This window comes from Lampetra planeri, chromosome 56 (genome assembly GCF_965212315.1).
Source record: "Lampetra planeri chromosome 56, kcLamPlan1.2.h2, whole genome shotgun sequence".
Taxonomy (NCBI): Eukaryota; Metazoa; Chordata; class Hyperoartia; order Petromyzontiformes; family Petromyzontidae; genus Lampetra; species Lampetra planeri.
Window position 1 is genome coordinate 2,085,075 of NC_136162.1, and position 12,784 is coordinate 2,097,858.

The window sequence follows — 12,784 nt, forward strand, 5'->3', positions numbered from 1 at the left end:
CGCCCCAGATGAAACGTGAAAATAACTCGTTTCACTTATTACATGGCGATGCTGGTGCACAAGCACAACACATCCCAACGCGTTCCGTGTCAATGACGCTGTGGCCTTCAAGGAAAATGTGACGTTTCGGGCAATGGCCCTTCTTGACTGCACATAATTAATTATATATTTGTCTTTGCGGAGTTAGTTATTTCACACGTCATGGCTCGTGAGCAGGCTGCAATACGAATCGAGCGACCCACGTTCGATTCCCACTCAAGTCGATACACGGTAGTTGTGACCCAGTCTGAAAATAATAAAACATTATCGTGCCAATCAATGATGGGGGGGGCGAGCCCTTGACGATGCCATCACCACTCACTCGCCCGCAGCACCCAATTGTATGTTACACTTCTTTCGCACCGTACGTAGCCAACCGTGTTAATCGGAGGTGACGTGTCCGACCTAAGCAGACGAATCCGGCGAAGGCGCTCTTTCATAGCGCATCTTCACAGAAGAGCCGTTGACAGACATTTTCGCCCATGTTATATTTTCCTTTGCAGGCAATGTTACCGAGCTGAGTTTAATTTTGTTTGGTGCTAGCGCACCACTGCCAACGAAGCAGTATCACCAAATAATTTACTCTTCTTAAGTCGGTTCTGACGTCTAATTCGCGTTTGTTCTCATCCATGCGCTCCTCTCACTGCCATTCCGAGCACGCATCTCTGCGCACTCTTCAGCCCGTGTTGCGTTCTCTCCGCAAGCGACCAAGTTTTCAATACAATGTAGCAGCAAGTTCACATTCCATTCTTGCGCACGATGGCACGACGCTCAGGCACTAAGTGCCAATGTCGAGGTCTGCAAGCACACACCCACACACAAAGAGCTCCTCCTCTGGTGGACGCAGACGATAGCGCTTCACTGTACAGTCATTAGTTTGGGTTGCAATGCCAAAATCGCACTGTGGCTTGTCGTTAATGTTATATGCATGGAGATTCTCGCGATAGCGCCACCTGCTACGTGCTGTCAGGTTACATTAATCACAATACCGCCACCTGGGAGGGAGGGACGCGGTTAATTCGTAGCAAGTAACACGCACGGACTGAAAACTTTCATCTGGAGGCACCCTCGTCCGTTTGCTTTTCTTTATCAAATTCTGCTGCACAAACGTGCTAAACTAAATTGCCGTTCTAAAAATTTCACCGAACAAAAGAAAAATTTGTTGGAAACTGGAATACACAAAAAAGGAAATCTAGCACGATGATTTAGGCAGGCTTTACGAAAGAGGCAAGGAAGGAGCGGGGCAGAGTTCTTTAGGCAAGTGTAATTTTACTGAAATTCACAGGAAAATATTCTAATTTGCAAGAACAGACACTTTACAAATTCACTTTTCCCAGATTTAATTGCATGTATATATTTTCAGACTACAAAAAAATATTTACTCATGTACAGAAAACAAGAGGGTTGAAGCCAGACGTGCATACAGCCGACGAGGGTGCGGGTAGATGGACATCGCAGACCGCGTGCCAACACCAAGCAGGAACGAGCGACGCAGACGTCGGAACAGGGAGACGATGCACCAACGTTGGAACACAACAACCGGTCACAACACGCATCCTTCCCTATCACCACGATCCCCAGATGTCTTTTATGCGTTTAAAGATCACAGCCAACTTGCCCTTTCAATACCAATTGTGATGTTACATTCAAATAAAGCAACGTGACGACAAGTGTTGTTCACTTCGTTTATAGCTTTATCAGTAAATGCAAGAAAAAAAGGAATCATTATCCGTCTGGTGCACGTAGATTTCGTACAATAAAAGTCCCTCCCCTGTGTGTGTGTCGAGACGTTCCGCGCGGGGGGACAGAGGGGCTCTGCCGGCGGTGCCTCACGACGACTGCCACAGAGCAACCAACCACCCACGCGGGGACACGCCGTGCCGCGTGAGAGGTCTGATGGCTACTAAAATATTCTGTGCCGATTAATAACCCCGATCCATTAAAACAAGCCAGACTTACCATCACGGCCACCGCTACTTGTGATCCTTGTGGCTCTCGCGGAATACCGTCGCGCGGTTGTAAAGCTTGCGCGTTGCCAGTCAGTTCAATTGTTATAAAATCGAACTGTGTCTCATTATCGATTCCGTGACCACCGGACCGACCGACAACCCCGATGACAATGCGACAGACTTGGAGCAACGGACCCCACTACTTGTGATCCTTGTTGGTCTTGCGGTAAATCATCTCGCGGAAGCCGGCGAGAATGCGGTTCTCTCTCTTGGAGCGCTCTTCCTTGTTGAAGGAGGCGAGCGCTCGCTTCTCGTCCGCGCTGTAGATCTGGTTCTCCTTACGCAGACGCACGGCCTCCATGCGGCGATGCCTTTGGTGCAAAAACATCACAAAGACGGTTCACGCAACGTGAGTCTCTAAGCGCTGTTGCGAAAGTAATTAATGATTACAATTTGTATTTGCGCCCTTGTTTTAGTACAAAGGCTATCATGAAGGCACTATAATCATCAAATACTTTGTGGATTTTAATGTCACCTTTACGCAGTGGCCATGCCAATCCCCTCTGCATTGTTCCAATTTGAGTAAACGTACTGCCGCAGTAAGCACTGTCGGTACTGTTGGTGGAGGGAGGGCACAGCAAGCTTCTGGATTGGGCAGCATTTTCAGCATTTCTTCTCTCAAGCTTTTGCCACGCACTACCGCATACTGCGGGCAGTGTAACTCGATGGGGAGGAAGTGCAGGGAGGGGCAGGGCAGTTGGCCCACAACCAGTTGAGACAAATCACTCACCAACGTTGTTAGCCGTGGACAGTAACGAAACTCGACCTGGTCACCACTCCCCTGGCATGTACACGACCTGGTCATCACTCCCCTGGTGTGTACACGCCCTGGTCACCACTCCCCTGGCGTGTACACGCACTGGTCACCACTCCCCTGGCGTGTACACGCCCTGGTCACCACTCCCCTGGCGTGTACACGCCCTGGTCACCACTCCCCTGGCGTGTACACGCCCTGGTCACCACTCCCCTGGCGTGTACACGCACTGGTGCCACTCCCCTGGCGTGTACACGCCCTGGTCACCACTCCCCTGGCGTGTACACGCCCTGGTCACCACTCCCCTGGCGTGTACACGACCTGGTGCCACTCCCCTGGCGTGTACACGACCTGGTGCCACTCGCCCCACCGGGCGGGTGACACGCGGCCGGGCGCGACGGAGCACCAACCTGCTGCCACTCATGACGTATCCCTGCGACTCGAAGGAGGCGATCTCGTCGCTCGTCAGCCCGATCTCTCCTCTGCGCGGAATCCTCTTGCCGGCCTTCACAAACTCCGCCATGGCCGCACCTTCTCCTGGGAGCAGCGCGTGGCCGTAGCTGTGACGGTGGAGGGGAAGGCAGGGAGCAGTACGACGTTAGACAAAGGTTTTACATTTATGTGCATTGTGTTGAATCTGTATAGAATATTGAATGTTTAATTACAAATAAGTTTACAGCATCAAACAGTGCCATCTATTGGCAAATATGGTTCTCGTCATCCACTTTAAATCACGTGGATACAAGACCAGAGACACCTGGAACAAAACTAAACTCGCGGAGAACTTTATTTTCATGCTTGGGACACAATGCAAGAATGTTTGCCGTCCGATGCCAACACACAATCAGAAACGCCTTCTATTGTAAGGTTCTGATAGCACCATTAAGTCAAGTGGGTAATGCAATTACAGTGACAAAAAACTTACTTCATGGGTCTGTCCCCTCCATCCATTGCAGACAAAGGAGGCAGTGGTCCAATGAAGAATTCTGCATTCTCAGAGCCTGTAACGCAAATCAAATCATGAGCACATCTGGTCTCCGTGCGGCTTCCACAGCGCAAGGCTATCACGAAGGTACTGTTTCACAGGCCAACTCGGTCTGCTGTACTTTCACAGGTCATGATGTCACTGTGATTTTACACAAAAAATATGCGAGTTATGTTCAAGTTTGGCAACATTTTTTACCGTGAAGCTGGGACACATGGCCTACTCTTTTTAAAAGTAACATCACGGAATGTGTAACATCCACTGTGAAGCAGAAGATGCGTATGCAGGTTGTTACACCCGCAGGATTAACCAGAGCGGCCGACAGGACTTGAACCACGAACCTCTGCAACAGCATGTCACCGCCACCAACTCAGGTGATTGGGTTCATAGTGCAGCGCGCCAACTCCTGCGCCATGGCTCAACCCCACACCGCTCTACCCTCCACATATAAGCATTATTTAGTATTTCTATACACAACTTTCACCACAACGTAAAACTAAAATAATTGAATCAATTAATTGAACTGCAGTGGGAGTGAATTGCAACACGCCTACAGCAGGCGACAGATCTAAACGGATTACCCACATAAACTAAATTCAGACGAGTCAGACGAGTGTTAACAATGCATGGCGAGTGTTTTGAGTTGTTGTGCTAGTGCACAACAACTGCCACTTGATCACTTACGCTGCTTCTCCACCCACACTTCATTGTGCTCATCCTCCGAGGCAGATTCCGACTCCGACTCATCCGAGGAGTCGCTGGAAGACACAACCTTTGACCTCTTCTTCTTTGACTTTTTCCTGAAAAATGAGCATGGGACGCTTGACAACGATTTGCTTCAAAATATCAATCACGCATCTTCCTCTACAATTGTATTCAAACTTGTGCTATCAGCATCGTCGTGAGACCAGGCGTCCATTCGGAATGCTTTCAGAGCAATGGACCGTGGAAGAAGAAATCACAAAACTCGCTTTGAGATCACTTTAAGTGTCTTTTTGTTTATCCACACGATCGTGGGAATACTCCCGAGTCATGCTCTGCAAATGACAGTCAAACGGAGATTTTACATTTTCACATTTGGAATTTAACCAAATTGAACAAAATTAAATAACGATCGCTAAACGTATTTCTTTACACAACTCCTTACCCATTCATCTCCCAAATACTCAAGCAGCAGAGTACTCAACGACCTCTCAGGGAGAGGGAAAGTCCTTGCAGCAAACACCATGTGTTGTAACCCGAGCTTCTTTTAACCAAATTGCCACGGGTTTCATCCCAGGCTTTACATCACGCGCCTTACCGCCGTCCACCAGCGACTCGCGATAAATATTCAGTGAGAAATGAACACCCGAGTGCACACGTGTGAGTACATCCCAACGATGAGATACACGATACCCAGATTCCTGGAGGTGGTGTCCCCCCTGTATCAAGCCTGTGGATGTCAGCAGTTAAGGCAGTAGGGAACGCAATCTCCTGGAACTATGAATGATTCTTGCGGTATTTTAAGAAGCATATTTTCTTACTTGTGACTTTTCTTTTTCTTTTTCTCTTCGGTCTCTGGAAATAAAGGACAATAATTTAAGTTTGTTGATGCACAATAACAAGGATCTATAATGCATTTGATCACTGCTTTGCTAATGATATAAATCATAATAAACCAGTTACTTGACTTGCTCATTAAGTCGACTCTAAGCGGATGATTTTGTTAATTATAATTAACAAAATCATCAGCGCTGAACTAGTGGCGAGGGTTGGATTGTTTTTAACCAAATGGTGTTCAAAGACAGAGGACACCGTTTGCCTAACATTCAACCCACGATGGTCAGTGTGAGTGGAATTAATACTATCCGATGTAACAAGAACAACTATCCCCCGTAGGAGCTTAACAGACTGTTGGGGCAAGCACAGTGAGCAAGCACCTATTAAGACCAGAACGGTGCACAAGTTGACAGTGTGGCAATTACCATGCCCAGCCGCCTTTGTCTCCCAAGAGTTATTGTATACACATCACTCCAAGTACTCCTTTGGGGCTGAGTCAGCCTAAGGGAGGCCCGGGACCAGTTCAAATACATAATTCACCACAGATGATAGTCGTGGTCTGGAATCGAACCCGGGTTACCGGGTTCTTAATGCAGTTCCGCTAACCACTATGTCACTGCTCCTCATGACACACACACACATATATAGCCACACGTACATTACGTACATACAACAGTGGTGGGAGACAGATGGGAATGGCCAGGATCCAAGCCGACAGTGCCCCCCCCCCCCCGCTGTCGCTATCTTTTGTGTTTCAGCTGCGTGGCACTTTGTCGTTGTGAGACGCATCAGCCCCTCCAGCCCATACTGATTAGAAACAATCCAATACATTTTAGATTTATAACGCATCCAAATACAAAATACAACTGCACCTGATGGCCCTGGCACAGTTGGCATGTAATGAATCATTCAACTATCTGTTTTTAGTGTGTGTTGGACCCACAGCCAGGGTCAAAAGGGATTTCCTGCTCAAATGATCATTGAGACAGTGCTAAACTCCTATTTGCAGCACTTTGCAAGTGGTTGAAATTCCACATTCCTATGGTGGGGGCAAGGATGATCTCCATAGAACGCTGGAGAGGTGCTCGGCTGAGTAAACCACCAATCAGGATTTGAACTCGGAACATTTCACCTGCGAGTCGCGCGCTCTGTGTGCACACGTGTGTATGCTGAACTTCTTTCGCACCGTACGTAGCCAACCATGCTAACTGGAGGTGCGGGGGAAGGACAACAAACTAAAAAGCAATTGTAGAAAAATGAGTTTTCAATCGACCGCCGAGCCAACGGGCCAGGTGCAACCTAGGTAGGCGCGCACAATGCGAGAGCTGTGCGCGTATGCGTTGGGCGTTGTCTGGTTTTAAACAGAGAGCCGGGCACCGTGTAATTAGCATGGACAAACCTTCGTGTGCAGATCCGTCGCTCTCACTCTCATCCTCGCTGCCCGCCTCCTCCTTCCTGTGCTTCTTGCTCTTCTTGGACTTCTTCTTCTTCCTCTTGCGCTTCCTCTTCCTCTTCTTCTTCTCATCTACGTGGGGGACGCATCGCGTTGTTGCTCGTCGCGATCGGTAAGCGCGTCTCGGTGGAAGCACCGATCGGAACGAAGCGAAGCGATGGGCACAGGCGTAGCAACAAAAACAATCTCTCTCCCTGGTCGGTAAAGTGTGTGGCGAGGTCACCTCCCACTCAGGGGAACTTCCCACAAAGGCAAGCAGCATTTGGAGGCAAGGCCACAACCTTGCACATATAGTGCCAAAACTACACGCACTTTACATGCTAACATACAATGTGGTTGATGGAAAAAGACAACAAAATATGGTATAAATGACAATGTCAATACGAACGAGATGTGACATTCATTATTTTTTTACTCTAGAATGAACTGCAAGCCTGAATCATGACAACTCATTGAGTAATTAGTTTCCTCCTTTAAGATGCACACCGGTGTGACCATCAACCGCATCACAACATCAACGGGCCGATTTGTGCATCTCCTTCACAAATGTTTAATTAAAGGCACAAGCCACAGGAGTGTGACTGTGGCCATTCAACGCTGTAGTCTGCGCTCCCTCAATGGAGGAATAGCAAAACTACACAAACTCTCTCCTGAAGTCATCTCATGGCTAGTAGACCTCATAGGCAATATTATTAATAATATTATTATTGCCCATTATTGCCATAGGCCATAGGCAATAATTGAATAAGATGCACACTAGGAGATAGTAATGGTGCAGTAACAGTTGTTGTTACCTTCTGAGCTGCTTTTCAATGGTTCCACTTCCACAGGGGAATTTTCATCAGAACTGAAAAAAAAACCCCACAAAATCCATATCGATCGTCATCAACTGCATACCAAGTCCACACTCGAGTGAAAAAAAACATAGCACTAACATTTCAACAGCTGAGGTCACACTGTAATGCCTATTTCCTAAGTTTCTCTCTGCTCAAATGGGCAATCCTAACCAGCCACGGATTTGCTTTGAGCAACCGTGAGCGCCGATGGCAGCTTGATACAGCACTCTGGACATCAGAACCACCCGGTCATCTCCTGGGGACATGATTGTTCTCAATATTCTACAAAGTAAGAAATCTTAAGCACACCTTGTTGATTAGCCAACATGTTGTGTTTTATTTAAGACTCACCTATGCATTGGGTTTCCATCAGGAATCAAACTAAATAAAAATACAAATTTCCATATTTTTATTCCACAGCACAGCGAGTGGAATAATTTCCATCCGTTTCCATCTGTGTGGAGATTGACAGTTATCCCCCTTGCAAGCGTGACCTTTCTCTGGACACTCAGATTTCCTACCACGTGTATAAAACACTAATTAATGGAGTTGGCCAAAGATGTCAATATCGGACCCCAGAGCTTGGACAAGTGTTGGCGCTAGTTCTGGCTGCCTTCCTGCTCGTCCGTGATTCCCGTGTCTCTGAATCATTCTCTGGTCGTGAATGAATACTGCGTGAGCTATATATTTCACATCATTAAATGTGTAAACAATGTTTTCACAGTAGCCTCCTTATCATATCCATCTCTAATTTAACGAAATTGATCACATCTTTAATTCTCCTTCGTTCCAATTCACGGTGTCCTCAATACACGTATGCATAAATATATAAAGGAAATAAACATTTGAATCCTGGTAGCGAGTCAGGTAAGTGGCCATGGAGATGGCTCAGAACAGGAATGAGAAGAGAATGAGAATGGAGAAAGAGGACTGGGCAGGCAGACCCTATATGAGGAGGAATATGACTGACTGTGAGGTGGAGATGACCAAGGATAGGTGTGGAGGAAGATGTGCAGAAAAGTAGACATCACAAGTGCGGAAAATGTCAGGAGGAAGAAGAATGAACAGCACTTAGTGAATATGAAAACTGGTAATGGTAACATTGGGTGCACAGTCGTATGCCAATTTGTGTTGGCAGCAACTGTGACAATGGCTCACTATCAGAGACCACACACTCCCGTATTGGCACCTACTCGGGAGCGGGGTGCTTTGGAGATAAGGCCCAGAGCTCATCGCACCCCCTCTCGGCAATTCTCTTGCGCTGACGAAGCCTCCTGTGAAAATAAACACGATGACGCAAATTGAGCAAAATGCGCTTACTGATTTTCAAACAACAAAAAAGAAGAGGATCAAACCTAAACAATAACCGTACATTTGACAAAATGTACATCATATTGTGTCAGGAAAAAAAATATTGTGGCAGCAGTGTGAGAGGTGTATGGCGTGTGATGTCATCATGCCCTAGACAGAAAAGGCAAATATATTTAGTGTTGCCCTTCATCAAGTTCTCGGCAACCCTTTGCTCAACATGGTCTGCTTTGTACAAGGCGAGTAACCTAATAGCAAGAAAACTTTATAAAAAATAATAATTGATGTGGATAATCTCTACGAGAGTCACGAACTTATCCCAGAAGTCCTCGGCTTCTTTGCGCAGCCGCTCCTCGCGCTCCCACGCGCGGTTGTCGTGGTGACGGTGGACGGCAGTGCCGTCGCGCTCCCGAGAGCGGGAACGAGAGCGGGAGCGCGAGTGAGAGCGTGAGCGGAAGAGCCAGCGCTCACGGTTGCGGTGGCTCTCCGACTGGAAGTCATCGTCGTCGTCGTGAATCCTCGACGCCTGTGAAGCGAGTCGGGTGACAAGTCAGAGGTACAGCCCCGACCTCCAAAGGTCCCGCTAGCAGAGGCCCTTCTGTCAGCAGTGTCAAGAGCAAGCAAATGCATAGAGCAAAAGCATTTATGCATTTAACCTTACGTTGAAAAGCATTACAAATGTACAGCCGTTTGTTTATGTATCCAAGCACTATGCATGCTCAATTCTGCTTCGCTATCAAGGTATGATGAAATCTGGCACATTCCGGGTGATTTGGTTGCATGCGAATAGTTACGATTATACTTCACAACCTTACCTGTGATCTGGACTTGTGGTCATCACCGCCGTAGTCTCCCTTGGAATATTTATCTCCATTACGCATGTCCCCGCCATTCAAGTCGCCATCTTTGAATGCTCCCGCACCTGGTTTGAGTTCGTTTAAAAGTTCCTGAACCTCACGTTCTAATCTTTCATCCTCAGCAATCTGCTCTTTCGAGCGAGGCTCCCGTTTATCCGAGGAGGAAGGTTGCTGCTCGAATGCGGACTGCTCACCTCGCCGACGGTGGGTCTCCTCATCCTGATCCTCATGGTTCCGCCGATCTGACTCACGTTTATCACTCTGCCCTGAGAGCTCCACTACGGACTTCAGACTTTGAGACACAGATTCATCAGCCCGCTGCTCTGGCTTCTGATCTGAAGACGCCGCTTCATCATCACCCTGTTGTTCTGCCGTCTGATCTTGGGACACAGCTCCATCAGATCTGTGGTCTGACTTCTGATCTCGAGAGACCTCTTCATCAGATCGGTGCTCTGACTTCTGATCAGAAGACGCCGCTTCATCAAATCGGTGCTCTGACTTCCGATCTTGAGGCACCTCTTCGTCCACCCGTTTCTCCGATCCGTGGGTTGGTGATGGATTTTCCGCAGAGCCACCAATTGATTGCTCCTCCTCCTTCGCGTCCATCGGAAGGGGAATTCTCCTCGCAGTGCTGACACACATCAACGCACCCACGTTGGCACATGTACATAGTAGACTCGCACAAAAAAACTCAGCACATTTACCAATAACACTGCTGTAAAACAACAATATAAATAATATACATTTCGGGCAATGGTCCTTGTTATCAGAATAATTTCTGATCTCAATGAGATCATACCGTATATTTTATATTAAGGCAGTGTTGAAGAAGGCGTTGTTTTTTTGTAATTACAGTAATACCTCGATATGCGAATATATGATATGTATCTCGGATTAGCGCTGTTGGCTGCATAAAGTGCGAAAGAAGTTCAACGTACGTATGAAGTTTCAGTGACTTTGGATTTATTAACATTATTTTTAATGGTAATAGAAAAGCACTGAAAACACGAACTAGATAATACATTTATCGATCTGCAGTACAACATAAATAAGAATGCAATTAAGTATCTTAAATGTTTATTTTATTCGTAAGTTTTTAATGTTAATACTGTACAGTACAGACTATATTATTTTCAATATACTGCAAATTGTTTTTTTCTAATGTGAACGGTAAGTTATTACGTGTTAATCGTATGCCATAGCAAGTTACGAAGGCTCAGAACGCATTCTCAAAGTACTGATATAAGTTATCAATATACGAAGTTTCAATATACGAACGACGCTCCAGCGCCGTATCTACTTCATATATCGGTTTATATTCCGTGCGAAATAATTAACCTACGATATTGCGACAGTGCTTAGACTGTGTTATTTAAAGTACTTTACAGGATTATAAATACTGTACATTAGTCTAATGTCCCCGTGGCTTTATTCTGAAAATCAGATTGAATGTGATAGTGATGGTTGGTTCAAACACAGGCATGTGTTCGGAGGTTAAACACGTGTATTGGAATTAGCGGGAGGTATGTACAGTATTGGCTTTGATTTGTCGTTGTATCCGTAATTGTATCGAGTATTTTAGTGAGGTATCCCACGCAGACTATTGGCACGGTTGGCTATGTACGGCGCGAAAGAAGTTCAACATACACATGCATCTACGAATGGATTACCCTGCGTTTCGTCATATTGTAATGCGGTGCTAATGAGGGCCTCCCCATGCCGTGTTAGTCATGGGGGTTGTTTGACCATACTTCACCACGCTGGTCATTGCGTGTTGGTCAGTGTGATGGGGGCAAGGCCGGTTCAGATATCAATGGCCATTGATGTTAGCCGTGGCTCCAACTCGGATCGCTGGGTTCGTAGCGCAGCGCCCCAAGCACTGCGCCACCGCTCCCCCCCGCACATTTTAGTGTGCACACACGCACACTCCTGCACGACAGATATTATTGTTCATCTAAAACACGTACCATCATACACGTAATCACTATAACGCTTACGCTAATTAATAAGTGATTACTAAACGCATTTTGCTTCAACTTCCACAGGAAGCCTAGAGAGTAGGCCCAGGATGTGCTCAGGGTACGCGACACCGCTCGTGACAACGCACAGGAAACGCGCTTGTCGTGTGTGCGCGCATCACGACGTCGCAAACTAACCGAGGAGCTTGTTGCGAGCCGAGCGGAGGCTCCAGAACGTTCGCGGTGCGTGGAAGAGGGCGAGTCGAGGCGCAGGCTGCGAGCGCGGCCGACTCAACGCTGCCTCCACTCGCCCCGCGACTCGAGCTCAGCTCAGGGACCGCGGCGATTTCACCGTCACCCCGTCTCTGATTGGCCAGCGTCACCCCGTCCCTGATTGGCCAGGGGTCGGCAACCAAAATAACAATGAGAGACATTCTTAATTTTAGAACTTTCGTGACTGCAGGAATTATTATTTGGTTCTTTCGGTTAAGTCACGTCTAAAGATAAAATAATAAAATAATAAATTAAATATTTTATTAATTTAATTTATTATTTTATCTTTAGACGTGACTTAACCGAAAGAACCAAATAACAATGAGAGGCATTTCTTTCTCGAATTTGTTCAAGCCCTCGATATGTCACGAGTGGCAGTGCACTTCGTGGTGAACACGAGGCGATGGTCCTTGATAAATGACGTCACGGAGCGCTCCGTAAAGAGCCGCGTGCGGCTGCTGCGCCTCAGGTTCCCGACCCCTGCAGGCGTTGCATCTGCTCGTCAAATAGAGCCCCGTGACACCGCGTGTCCGCCAAAGTGCCCCTTTAAAGAGGACACGTGGTGGTGGTGACACGTGCTCATCCAGACGCATTCTCGACAAGGCTGACGACTTACGATAAAACAAACCAATAAAAGGTTGAAACTCGCGTTGAGTTGTCTTGCTGAAACAAGAATAAAAATAAGAAATAAAAATGTTAAATAACTATTTTTACTAAAGTGAAACATTTTCTAGTTGTGATTTTCACACTTGATGATGATTGCTTGTGTTGCA

General features: G+C 46.9%; 1 protein-coding gene and 1 non-coding gene across 2 annotated transcripts; both read right to left on the minus strand.

The window, feature by feature from the left end:
- Window positions 1-1,362: 1,362 nt before the first annotated feature.
- LOC144735679 (uncharacterized) lies at window positions 1,363-12,188 on the minus strand. The gene is made up of 11 exons (XM_078618151.1): window positions 11,937-12,188; window positions 9,739-10,411; window positions 9,238-9,449; window positions 8,809-8,889; window positions 7,574-7,626; window positions 6,726-6,851; window positions 5,311-5,344; window positions 4,472-4,587; window positions 3,728-3,803; window positions 3,213-3,362; window positions 1,363-2,359 (listed from the first exon to the last, which is right to left on the minus strand). Exons 1-11 carry the CDS (start codon window positions 12,170-12,172, stop codon window positions 2,188-2,190), a joined length of 1,929 nt encoding a protein of 642 aa, XP_078474277.1. The 5' UTR covers window positions 12,173-12,188; the 3' UTR covers window positions 1,363-2,187.
- Window positions 2,489-2,595, minus strand: LOC144735729 (U6 spliceosomal RNA). Its single transcript, XR_013588682.1, has one exon. It is a non-coding gene; the product is annotated as a U6 spliceosomal RNA (small nuclear RNA).
- Window positions 12,189-12,784: the final 596 nt, after the last annotated feature.